We start from the raw sequence: 13388 nt of genomic DNA, 5'->3' as shown, positions 1-13388 counted from the left end.
CTTCCATTTATAGTTGGCAATTCTTAGTAAAATACATCAAGAACTCTTTTTAGACCCTTGATGCTCACAAATGTTTTACATTCTACTACTTTTTTCACCTGATGCTTCTCCATAACCGTGACGTTATTTGGACTCATAATTTACACAACGCGTTACACTTAAGTGTTTAAAATTGTATTACCTCTGTATCATGAACCTTTTTTATTGCAGAATATAAATACAAAAGAAAAATAATAATACAGAACGAACAACACAGAGGAGAGAAGGAAAAATACATTTAAATTTACTTAAAAACCTTTTTATAATACGAGGTGTCTTCAAAGCTCTTTTTTCTTCAAAGTAATAATTATGGTAATATTCGATTTTTATTAGCGCATTTCATTTAACGTTTTCTATCTAACCAGGAGATGGCGCTATTGTGAAGCCACCGTTCTTGACCTTTCGCCGTTTGGGTGAAAAGTGCAATCAGGATGGGATCAGTTTTTAATGAGTCTTAGACGCTGAAAAAAAAAGAGGCCTTTAAGACACGCTATTACTACTAGTAGCATGTGTTGTACGAAGCAGCTAGTTTAGCATTCATAAAAGTAGCAGAGTCGTATGTGTCATATTAACTGTAGTTCTTGCCAAAAATACAAATGGATTAATAATGTAAAATAACAAAACAATACAAGATAACCTTCAAAAGTGAAGTCAAATGTGTGAAAACATTTCGCAGTTGATAAGTCAACAGTAGACTATATATAGAGAGAGCAATAACACACAGCCAGAAAAAAAATAATAATCTTAAATCTTTTTTTTTTAATGTTAAAAATTCATTTTATGAATTATTCATTTTTCTCGTTTATTCCAATAAGATGAAAATACTAATTAGATGGAAACATTTAAACTTCCACTTAAATAATATAAGGGCATTGTGTCATAATTATATAGTAATGTATATTGCTTGTAAATTAACCAGTCATTTCATGTTCATCTGGTCACAAACATTAGCAAATGAAGGCATACAACTGGGAAAAAAGGAGAACATGGAATACAAACTGATTGAGCACCTTAAAAATAAAATCATCTCTCAAGCAAACAATACTGGTGTGACACAGCAAATCCACATAGTCTCTGACTACAGGAAGAACACTGTGCAGAACTTCATAATTATGGTTTAAAAGAGGTTTGTCCAAGTTGTCTTAAGGAGGGGCTAACATCCAGTTTAGGTGGCAATGAGCAAGTTTTACTACATATGAGAGCATTTAACCTGCAATTTATGCATTCTGTGTGCTAACATATTTACTCTCACATTTACATGTGAATTACTTGTACAGTTTCCCTGTCATCACAGTTCCTCAAAATAATCGTTGCAACATTCCAACAGTCTTTTTCTACTTCCTAGCTGCATGACTTCTGTTTTGTTCATGGGCCTCGATGATCTCTGAAACGACGGAGGGGTCATCCAGCGTGGAGACGTCCCCCAGGTTGCTCGTGTCCTGCATGGCGACCTTACGCAAGATCCTCCTCATGATTTTCCCAGAGCGTGTTTTAGGAAGACGCTTCACAACCTTAAAGAGAGAAGAGATGCTTTCACAGCCGACAAAATAAATCTCCAAACCATCTGTGCAACAGATCTGCACTGACAGTTATTTTAAAACAAAAAAACTGTTCTGTGATCAGTCATAATCATTCTTTGTAAATTACAGAAGAATAATATAAATCAAGGGTTAACACTGTACAACAAGGTTTAATAAAAAAAGGCACTGATTTTACCAGGAAATGATCAGGCACAGCATATTTAGCTATTTTGGTAGCCACTAGGTGTCTCAGTTCTTCCACAACAGCAAGCTGGTTCTCAGAAGCAGATTCTTTTAAAACTACAAATGCGAATGGAACTGGTGAAAGAGAAAGATAGGAAAAGAAAGTGAGAGACATGTCAACATTTGGCAAAGTAAGATCTGATTAGCTTTGATCACTGATTATGTGATGGTCAATTATATCTATTATTTTATGTTGTTTTCACAATGACCAAGGGTGTTGTAAAGCACACAATGGAAGTGGTCAAAAGGTCTCTGGTTGCTGGGGGTGTTCCAGATGGCTCATGAATGAAAAAGGTGAGAGGAAGAACAAATTGAGGGTTCGAAGGGGGCCTCACCTTCTCCTTTGATCTCATGGGGAATTCCGATAACTGCGGTCTCAGGAACATCTGGATGTCCATCCTAGTAACAGAGAAACACACATTGTCAACCAAAAAGTTTGCTTCTACACTACCATTCCAAAGTTTGTGGTCAGTAATATTTTTGTATTTAATGTTTTTGAAAAAAAAGTATCTTATGTTCACCAAGGTTGCTATTTTGAACTATAATAATTTTTCAAAATATTGCTATTATTCTATAGTTTTAACAGTTATTCCTGTGATACGAAGCTGGATTTTCAGCAGCTGTTACTCCAGTCTTCATTATAACATTTCCTGCTATTATTAAATGTAAAAAATAAGTGCTACTTAATATTTCTGTTCACATTTTTCAGGTTTCTTTCATAAATAGAAAGTTCAAAAGAACAGCATTTATTTAGAATGGAAATCTTTTTCAACATTATAATATATTTAGTCATTTTTTTGAATTAATATAGTTCTAAAAATCGTTCTCAATATTAAAGAATAGCAGAGTCCACACCACAATTATAAAGATAAAGGCATAGAGAAACAATATAGTTGGAAACACATTCAGAATGATTTTTTTCCATCTGATGAACGATAAAAACATTGACAGCCAATCAGAATCAATCCTGCTATCATGAGCTTGAGAATTTAAAGAGGAAGACGAGGGTGCGCTTGGAATAAATCTATTATTGAACCTTTACGGACCCCAAACTTTTAGAGTAACCGCAGTGCATTTCCATAGCTCTGTAAATACAGACTCTCTATAGAACACTTTTGTATCAGGTCTAATTTGCCCAATTATTGCAGTGCGGGGATATTCAAATGATTTGAAAGAATGCATTGGGGTCAAGAATGCTAGATTACGCTTATGATAAAGGTTCCTGGGGTCTCACCAGTGCATCTTCTATCTCAGCAGTGCCCAGCCGATGCCCACTGATATTAATGACGTCATCCATCCGCCCTGTGATCTGGTAGTAACCGTCTTCAGTGCGGTACGCCCCATCACCCGAAAAATACTGGCCTATGACAGATTACACCATTTTACTGTCTTATACCTCTGATCACTTTCATGTTAACTTTATTTGAAACTTTTTATGGAGTGAAAATTAAAATGGAGTTAGTACAATCTACAACAACAGAAGGCACATTTGAAAAATCCAAACAGATTATTTTGACATTTTCCCAGATAGGGTTTGCTAACATTCCTCTCATGCCCTCACTTTGAAGTCAAAGTCAAAAAGAACAGTTAAATAATTCAGCAAGTATTCCAACTTTTCTGTTTCATAAGTTTCCTAGCAAGAAGGAGCTTCGAGAGCCTCTGGGGTCTTGCTCACCTTGGTACGGTTTAAAATATGCATCCACGAATCTCTGGTGGTCTCCAAATATGGTTCTGGCCATTCCAGGCCAAGGCTGGCTGATGCACAGAGCTCCACTGACATCATTTCCAATTAATATCTGTCCCTGTTGATAAAGCAAAATTGATTATTCTACATTACTAAAAACACGTGCACTGAGAGGTTATGTCCCTCCTTAGATGATCTTCAAATCAAATCAAAGTTTATTTATAGAGCACCTTTTTAAAACAGCAGGTGTTCACCAAAGTGCTGTACATACAATATAAAGTAAACAGTAGAACTAAAAAGCATAAAAAGAAATAAAATATAACAAATAAAAACACAATAAAATATGCAATAAATACAATAATGATTTATAACACACACTTAAAAGAACTCCTAACAGGTAACTCTCATACTGTGTTATATGCTGTACTATACAAATATGTTTTTAAATGTAATTTAAAAACAGCAAGTGAAGATGCCTGCCTAATGTACAAAGGTAAATTATTCCAGAGTTTCGGGGCCGCTACTGCAAAGGCACGGTCACCTCTGCTCTTTAATCTTGCATTGGGGGAAACTAAAAGCAGTTGCCCAGCAGACCTAAGTGCTCTGGATGGAGCATATGGCTGTAATAGATCTGAGAGGTATTTAGGAGCAGTATTATTTAATGATTTAAAGACTAAAAGTAAAATCTTGAAATCAATTCTAAAACGAACTGGCAACCAGTGAAGGGAAGCTAATACAGGTATAATGTGGTCTCGTTTGCGTGTCCCTGTCAATAAACGTGCAGCCGCGTTTTGTACCCTCTGCAAACGTGTTAGAGATGCCTCACCAATGCCTACATAGAGACTATTACAATAGTCCAGGCGGGATGATATAAAAGCATGGATGACCCTCTCAAAATCAGTAAAAGATACAAATGACTTGACTTTAGATAATTGCCTTAACTGATAAAAACACGATTTAACTACCAAATTAATCTGTTTATCTAGTTTAAAGTCACCATCCATTAAAACACCTAGGTTTTTTACAACGGGCTTCACATATGACTTTAAGTCGCCAAGATCTACATCAGGGGTATTGATGGTACCACCAGGTCGAAACAAAATGATTTCAGTTTTATCTTCATTGAACTTTAAAAAATTAGAGGCCATCCAGGCTTTAATATCCTCAAGACATCTCAACAAAGGTGCTATAGAGTTTGCATTGTTTCGTTTTAAAGGCAGATAGAGTTGCGAGTCATCTGCATAACAGTGAAATGAGATGCCATGTTTCCTAAATATGGACCCTAAAGGTAATATATATAAGGAAAATAAAATGGGTCCAAGAATGGAACCCTGAGGGACTCCACATACAAGAGATGCAGTAGAAGACACAAATTCCCCAAGACGTATCGAGAAAGTTCTTTCACCCAGATAAGATCTAAACCATTGTAACGCGGCACCCTTTATACCAACACAATGCTCAAGACGAGAGATCAGTATATTGTGATCTATAGTGTCAAAAGCAGCAGTAAGATCTAACAGCATAAGAACAGCATAGTTACCTGTGTCAGTGGCCAATAATAAATCATTATAAACTTTTAACAGGGCCGTTTCTGTGCTGTGGAGTGATTTAAAACCAGATTGATACATTTCTTGCAAACCATGTAAGTCTAGAAAGGACATTAATTGTTTAAAAACAACTTTTTCCAATATTTTGGAAAGAAACGGAAGTTTCGAAATGGGTCTAAAATTAGTAAGAACCGATGAATCCAGATTGGGTTTTTTCATCAGTGGTTCCACTATTGCGTGTTTAAAATGTAGGGGTACAACTCCATGAATGAGACTACTATTTACAATTATTAGTATTTTAGGGCCAAGGGTGTCAAAAACCTTTTTTAGGAAATCTGGGGAAATAATGTCTGTGGGACAAACAGATGGATTCATTTTGTCAATGATGTCTTTTAAACAAGCAAGAGACACTGGCTCAAACTGATTAAAAACAAAAGAGCACACAGAGAAAGAAGACATATCAGCAGAAGGGTGAACAATATTGGCTCTAACAGTCACAATCTTGTCATTAAAAAACTGCAAAAAGTTTTCGCATGTTTCTTTGGAAAATTCCAAACTCATTTGTTGAGATGTATTTAAAACATAATTAATAGTGTTGAACAGAACACGAGGTTTATGAGAATTATTTGCGATGACATTTGAGAAATACCTTGACTTTTCCATTTTTACAGTTTTTTGATATTTAAACAAGCTGTCTTTCAAGATCTCAGACGAAACCTGCAGCCTATCTTTTTTCCATTTGCGTTCCGCTCTCCTGCACTCCTGCCTAGCAGCACGGGTAATGTCATTTAGCCATGGTTCAGATTTTGACTTAGCACGAAGAGTCCTGAAAGGGGCAACAATGTCCAGTGCATTCTGACAAGAAGTATAAAACAATGATGTTAACTCATCAGTATTATAATGCTGAGTGGACACTGAGAAGGCCATATTTGCGCTTTTAAAAACATCAGTAAACCGTTCTGCAGTTAAAGAGTTAAATGCGCGACAGCGACGAGCAGGAGCACATGGTTTAGCACTACAGAAACAAGAAATCTCGAATAACACAGGCATGTGGTCAGAAAAAGTAGCATCACAAACATTAATATTGTTAACAGGTAGACCACACGATAAAACCAGGTCTAATGTATGTCCGTGCTCATGTGTAGAGCTAGCCACAAACTGCATCAAGTTAAACGACTCCGTGAGATTTAAGAAGTCTTTAACCAATGGCTTGGAGGGACAACAGATATGGATGTTAAAATCTCCAACAATTAAAACTCTGTCATACTTCGGCATGATTTCAGCCAGAAAATCGGAAAAGTCGTTTATGAAGTCTTTATGGTATTTGGGAGGACGATAAATCACAGCGCATAGCACTGGTTCAGCTTGATTCAGCTCAAATACAATCAGCTCAAAGCTTGAGTAGAAGTTGCACATCACACGCCGGCAGTTTAATTTTTCCTTAAAAATAATCGCAATTCCACCACCCCGTCCTGTAAGTCGTGGAGAGTTAAAAAAGTCACAGTTTAAAGGTAAAACCTCCGAAAAGGGGCTTAACTCACCCTCGTTCATCCAGGTTTCAGTCACGCACAGTAGATCCAAGTTATTAGAGGTATAAAAGTCATTTAAGATAAAAGTTTTGTTTACCAGCGACCTGGCATTTACCAGGGCAATCCTGGCCGGAGCTGGGTTAATTGCTATCCGGGGCTCACCATCCAACACCCGTAGGCACGATGTGTTAACTCTACCTCTCCGGAAGCGGGGAGACACGGAGCGGGGAGCCCTGGACTCCTTGTCTGCGTCGACCACCGGTACCAGCCAGGTGTGGACAGGATCCAAAGACCGCATGGAAATATAGTTGCAGTCATCTATCTGATACTCCGCTAATGTTCTACGGAGATTACGGGAAACTGCCAGACGGGATTTAATTTTTATCAGCAGGCCGCCACGTTTCCCCCGACGTTTACGTCGCTTTTTCTTTCGAGCAGGAAACGGCGTTCGGCAGAGATACGCAGGTAACTCATGCAGGTGAGGTAAGGTTTTCGATCCACCAGAATTATAAATTAGCATATTTTCCATATTTAATCTAATGTTCAGCAGTATCTGGCGATCATACACAAGTAGAGAGTCCACATTGTTAAAAGTAGTTAGTAAAAAACAACACAAACACGATTAAGGCAAGAGACAACAGACGGCCTGCCCCACACACTGGCGCCATCTTAATGGGAGGGGGTAAAAATCTCTCTGAATAGCCCGGGAGCGTAACAAAAGAGCGCCTCAGAGGAGACTGCATGCACTTCAGCATGCATTATTTCACTTTTTTTTCCAGCTGCAGTAGAGAATTTGAGAGTTCAAAGTTCATCACTGTCTGTAACACAAAGCTTTCTTTAATCAAGCTGGACGCATGGATTCAGGCGGAACCAGGCAGAGCAAAAGACAAATATAACCCTCTTTAGGTCGGATAGTCTGCTAGCAACTTTCTAGAACAGGTGTTAACTACATTAGAAAAACCAGGAAGTAAAGAGCTAATTAGAACTAATTTGTTGTAATTGACTTTATATTTCACAATGTGACCGTTTCACAACTGTAACTTTATATATCACACTGGGACATTATATACAACAACTGTGACTTTATTTGTTATAACTGACAAGTCTGACAGTGTGAGTTTTATTATGCCTCTGTATCTCTCAACAGTCACTTTTTTGTGATTGTGACTTTTTAATTTGACAGATTATTACTATATTTTACAATTGTGACCATTTCTTGCAAACGGGGCTTTATATCTCACAAATGTCTTTTTATTTCAGTTGTAACCATTTTTTCAGTTTATGACTATACTGTGCTTTATTTTCTATAAGTGCAGCTTTATATCTCACATTTATGACTTTTTATTTCATAACTATAATTTTCTTTTTTTTTAGACAACTATATCTCATGGTTGCAATCTTATTTCTAACAATTCTGACTTTTAATTTGAAATTGTAACTTTCAGAATATGACTATATCTTTACAATTGCAAATTTCTCACAATTATGAATTATTATTTTACAATATAACTTTATTTTAGATTATGATATCTCTACTGAAACATAATTCCTCACAATTATGACTTTTATCTCTCAGAATTTTAACTTTATATTTTAGAATCTTACTGCATCTTACAATTGGGGATTTACAGCACATCTCACAATCGCTACTTTATTTCTCGCAATTATCACTGTATCTCACAATGTCAATTCATATCTGACAGTTGTCTTTTTGTTTTTGACATTTTACATTTTTTTACTTTGAGGTGGATGTGCTTCTGTAATGATGTGTTGTTGAAGAATTTAATTCACCTTCTCCCCGAGTAGTGCCGGCTGTATGCCAAAAAAGGGTCTCATAGCCATTGCAGGCCGGATCTCTGCTCCTGGTTCAGCTGGGAGTGGGGCAATACACACCCCGCCGGTTTCTGAAGAGAGAGAGCCCAGTGAATCATCCATTTATTTCTAAATAACATCACACATGGTGTAAATCATCCCATCAGTGCTGCTAGACTAAGGACTAAGGGTACGATACTCGGACAAGAAGAGTCTCGTGGGGTGTTCGTTTTACCAGTCTGCCACCATGTGTCCACCAGAGGGCACTGTCCATCCCCGACCACATTATGAAACCACTCCCATGCCTCGTGGTTAATGGGCTCTCCAACTGTCAACAGATCACACATTCACATGGTCATTTATATTGACAAATTCATCAACCAAAACACTGCACTTAAAAACTTGCCTCTAAGTTGATTTGATTGAGTGACTTGCCAATTCAAGGAAATCTTAGTTCTATCTTTTCAACTGACAGGCCCTAAAGGGACAAACAAAACCCAGAACGGCTGCGAAGTAGTCTAGTGTCCTTAATGTTTGGCACAAAGTCAGATTTTCCATTGTTGATCTCAAAGGCTGTGTGACTAGACTCATTAAAAATCATCCAGCGTAAGCAGGCTGAATTTGAACAGTGGCCGAACTCTCTCCCATAAAGAGCTGACTATACCATGGTGTTGGAAGTACAATTTTTGGGCCGTTAACACAAAGGTCTTCAGTTCAAACCCTGAAAAGATGATTAATTCCCCTTCCCCACTGTGCCCTTGCAATGCACTTATCCCTCCTATGACAGAAAGTAACCTGGGGGTAAGTCGTAATACATTGCTAAAAATACACACAGACTTTCAGAGAAAGTTGATAAACAAACTGTTGGAACTGTTAGTTTTCAGTGTCCACATGATCCTGATTTGATGATAAAAAAATATTTCTTATTATTATCAATGTTAAAAACAGTTGTGATGCTGTATTTTTGTTGAAACCATAATACATTTTACAGGGTTATTTGATCAATACAAAGTTAATAGGACAAACAAATAGAATATTTGTGTAGAATTATAAATGTCTTTATCACTTTTGATCAATTTAATGCATCCTTGCAAGTACATGGTTTTCTTTTTCAAATATTACCGACCCCAAACCTTTCAATGGTAGTATACTATCACAAAATATATTATATTATACCTCCAAAAACATTACAATATCTGTATTATTAATTTATTTGTATTTATTTATTTACTAAACCTCTGTAAGCTTACCAGATGCAAGTGTCTTCAGTGATGACCTGTCATATTTCTTCACCCAGTTTTCCTCATGCTTCATAAGTAATCTGATGGCAGTAGGAGCTCCATAAAACTGATTTATCTTTAACCTCTGAACTGTCTCCCAGTAACGACCTAAAAACAGTCACAAAACACATTCTAACAGTCAAGACAAGGATAATGAAGAGAACCAGAGACAGCTCTTCAACAGAACACCGGTAATGGAACCAAAAAAAAAGCAATTTTAAACATGAACAAAATAAAAATGTCTAAGTTATAACATAATAACATCATTTTTATATATATATATAATTAAATAAATAACTGTTAACCTGTTACTATGCTTCCATTATTTGAGCTGGCCGATTGGTTTAAGATTAAACCACCAATTTATCTTATTATTATTTATTTATCAATATTTTTGCTGCATATGCTACAGAACAACAAATTAAAACGTGCATAAATGGCTGCCAACAAGCTCGACATAAATGGCTGTCAATGTGTTCCCTCTGACTGCTTGCTCCGCTGACTGTCTGTTGAGCTGGATCTGGTTTTCCCATTTAGCTGAGCGGTGCCAGCCCGAGTTATTTTCTGTTCATTGCCAGTCCATTCTAGGACTGTGTGATTAATCGAAATCGTCATAAAAATCACAATTTGAGCATCGCGATTACTAAATCGCTTTATAGCACGATTTTTCGCGGCCCTGACAGAACAGAACAGACTGGGCATTACTCCAGGTTCACACACTGTTTGTGATGCGCCTTTTTTCCGAGCCCATGTTAACGGATCAGAGTGTTCACACTGCACGCGGTGAAAGGCTAGAAATAAAAATGTGCGAAAATAATTAATATCTAACACATGAGCATAGAGAGAATTGTGAGTGCACAGGACGCAGTTTAAGTGAGAGGAGACACGCTTTAAGTGCGCGCACTCTCTCCGGGCAAGCACGTCTGGTTTTGTGACAGAGCAAAGGAAGTCTGTGTGAGAACAGAGATTCGCGCTCGTGCATTATTTTAATGTGCTTTCGGCTTACAATAACACGCTCTCGCTGCTGCTTTTGCACCGCTTACACACTGCAATCGGAGTACGTGTGAACCTGTATAATGTATAACAAATGTAACGCATATGCAGGTCATCGATTCATGGGTTAAATTCAGGCATACAAATGAAACCCTTTTTGCACTAAATGCCTGGCCTGGCGCCAGCCTGGCTGGACTTAAATTATTTTACGATATCTATGCGAGCCTCAAAGGAGACCTGAAAACCCCCCAAATTCCTTAACACACACACACACACAAAAAGAAACCTTTCTTAAAGTTCCTTACTTTTGTAAGTCCTTATTAATATGTATTTTGAATGTTTGTGTATTCCATAAAAATGGTTAATCCTGGGTAAATGGATAAAGTAATGACTTATAAGTGGAAATGTTTCTCCTCAGTCTAACTCTTTCTCAAATAGTCATGTTTATGTAACCCCCACTCCTTTGCAGCTCATAAACTTTATGACCCCCCTGGGCAACAGGACAGGAAATCTAACCCTTACAAAAGAATGGTAAAATGTACTCAAATGTAGTCTAAATGTATATAGTATTGTTTTTTCGGTACATTAGAGGTTTCCCATATAAATTGGGACTATCTGCAGTTTTATCATGTGTTAATCAAAACTTTAAATGTGGGTAATTCTGCATTTGAATGTATTTTCATGTTTTGATCATTTATATATATATTATTTTTGGTATCTGTGTAATCGTCATGCTTTGACAGACCCATTTATCTAAAGCAAAGTAAGGAAAAATGTATTAATCTTGAATTAAGAACTTGCTAGAATATCACTGCTGAAATCTAACAACCCCCAAAGTTAGTAGGGTGGGTGTTTCCACAGAGACAAAGGAACTTTCCCTCCACTTCAGATCGCGGACGTTCATTGGTTGTTCACGCGAAAAGAGGCGTGAACCATCCCAAGCAATAAGAATCGACCGAACAAGGTCCGCCCTCTCTTCTCTTCTTCTCGTTCTTCGTTCTCGGACACGCTGCTCTCCTGTGCGACCCTCGTTGCTCCCGCGAGTCCCTCGGCGCGGCCTTGGGCCAGGACCAGCACACGCACGCTGGGCCATGCAAGTATCACTTTTCTATGGAGATTTAAATGCTGCTTTAAAGTGTTGCTATGATTTGATCCGTTGTTGGCTTCCAAAAGTTACTGTGTATGATTTTCTTACCTGAGCTCATTCTGTGATCTCTCAGTCTTTCATTCTCTCTGGTGTGTTGCATGCTGGGTAGCGAGAGTGTGGCGTGGGGTGTGAGAGGCACGTGCGTGAATGCAGCGAGTGATTGCAGCAAGTATTCTTGTAAGTTTTTTCCCTCTTTATAGTCTGTTTTCTTTTTTTTGAATTGGTCGTCCTTTGGTGTACCGCGAGTGTTGCGGTACTGTAAACGCCGGGATGGCGGCAGCTCCCGAGCAGGGAACGCCACCTGTTCTCTCACTGCATAATGGGTGCAGGTGTGCGTCAGACCCAGGTGTTACAGTCAAAGAGTTGCTGTTAATAGTAGGAGAGAAAGTCGGGTTCGATAATATACTATCGGCCTCGCGAATGAACAAAGCGATTGTTGTCTTTCTGACGAGTGAAGCTTTAGTGAATCAGCTGACTGTGAGCGGAATATGGGTGAATGAAGCTTTTGTACCGGTCACCCCGTTGTCCGCTCCAGCCACTAAAATTACCATTTCGAATGTCCCTCTGTTTATTTCTAATGATGTCATCATTAAAGAATTAACGAGATTCGGAAAGATCACGAGTCCAGTTAAAATGATCCCATTAGGGTGCAAAAATGCCTCGCTTAAACATGTGCTCTCTTTTAGACGTGTCGTTTATATATTCTTAACATCACCAGAGCGCACACTAGAAGTTTCTTTCCGCGTTTCCCATGGAGATAATTCATACATGGTGTATGCTAGCACTGAGAGTCTTAAATGTTTTGTATGCGGTGACCTGGGGCACAAACGCTTTTCGTGTCCGCACAAAGAAGTGTTAAATGACTCGCGCCCGTCCACATCTCATATGGATATACATAACTCTGCTCTTCAAACGAAGGAGAAGGGAAGAAAAGGCCCTGAACAGGTGGAGGGAGCTGCTGAAGTAAAGGGACAGAATGAGGTGAGTGCGATGGGGTAATGAAAAGCCTGGATGTAGTTCTGGAAATACTGAGAGTGATTTTAGAAACCCTTTGAGCACTGAACAGCTTGGTTCTGTTACTGGAGGAATAGAGAATGAGTCTATGGCTGTTGTTGACAGTGTTGTAGTCGAGACCGGCTCATTCGAGTCCGAGTCCAGATCGAGTCCAGAGATGGTCGAGTCCGAGTCAAGACCGAGTTCAGAAAGGGTCGAGTCCGAGTCAAGACCGAGACCAGAGAGATTGGGTCTGAGACAAGACCTAAAGAAATCTTCAAGAGTATGTAAAATGTATGATGGAAACAATAAAGGGTAAAAGGGCCACATAGTATGTGGTGTAAAGGTAATTTTATTAGAATTATGAATTGTTACTTGTCAATATTAAGTGCTCATTTTCACATAACATTGTTGTACCACTATACACATCCATATAACCTTTCTAGTACACATAACATTACTGTACGACTCTATATTGTAATTCCACATAACACTTCTAGTACAAGTAACATTACTGTACCACTATACCTGTAAATGTTCAACTGTAACAGCTTTTACATAACTTTTAACCCTGAAGCTTAACTAATGACTGCTAATATCC

At 38.1% G+C, this 13388-nt stretch overlaps 1 protein-coding gene across 2 annotated transcripts; it reads right to left on the bottom strand.

The window, feature by feature from the left end:
• Window positions 1–241: 241 nt before the first annotated feature.
• Window positions 242–9871, bottom strand: LOC113075001 (acetyl-coenzyme A synthetase 2-like, mitochondrial). 2 transcript variants are annotated; one of them, XM_026247717.1, is made up of 8 exons: window positions 9625–9871; window positions 8610–8702; window positions 8354–8466; window positions 3478–3604; window positions 3037–3164; window positions 2138–2201; window positions 1756–1877; window positions 782–1550 (listed from the first exon to the last, which is right to left on the bottom strand). In XM_026247717.1, exons 1-8 carry the CDS (start codon window positions 9686–9688, stop codon window positions 1374–1376), a joined length of 888 nt encoding a protein of 295 aa, XP_026103502.1. In that variant the 5' UTR covers window positions 9689–9871; the 3' UTR covers window positions 782–1373. The 2 variants fall into 2 exon arrangements, with proteins under 2 accessions (XP_026103501.1, XP_026103502.1); XM_026247716.1 differs by lacking the exons at window positions 8354–8466; window positions 8610–8702; window positions 9625–9871 and adding an exon at window positions 6660–7231 and having other exon boundaries at window positions 242–1550.
• Window positions 9872–13388: the final 3517 nt, after the last annotated feature.

The sequence above is a fragment of the Carassius auratus genome, unplaced genomic scaffold (genome assembly GCF_003368295.1).
Source record: "Carassius auratus strain Wakin unplaced genomic scaffold, ASM336829v1 scaf_tig00016040, whole genome shotgun sequence".
In the NCBI taxonomy this organism is placed as follows: Eukaryota; Metazoa; Chordata; class Actinopteri; order Cypriniformes; family Cyprinidae; genus Carassius; species Carassius auratus.
Note: the sequence above shows the minus strand (reverse complement) of the source record. Positions and strands in the feature narration are given on the sequence as shown.

Coding starts and splice junctions, on each gene's coding strand:
- LOC113075001 (XM_026247716.1), bottom strand. CDS start 7,091: ATGGAAAATATGCTAATTTATAATTCTGGTGGATCGAAAACCTTACCT. Junction 3,605..6,659: donor TGGTAAATGCCAGGTCGCTG/GTAAACAAAACT, acceptor CTTTATCAACAG/GGACAGATATTAATTGGAAA. Junction 3,165..3,477: donor ATATTTTAAACCGTACCAAG/GTGAGCAAGACC, acceptor AATCTGTCATAG/GCCAGTATTTTTCGGGTGAT.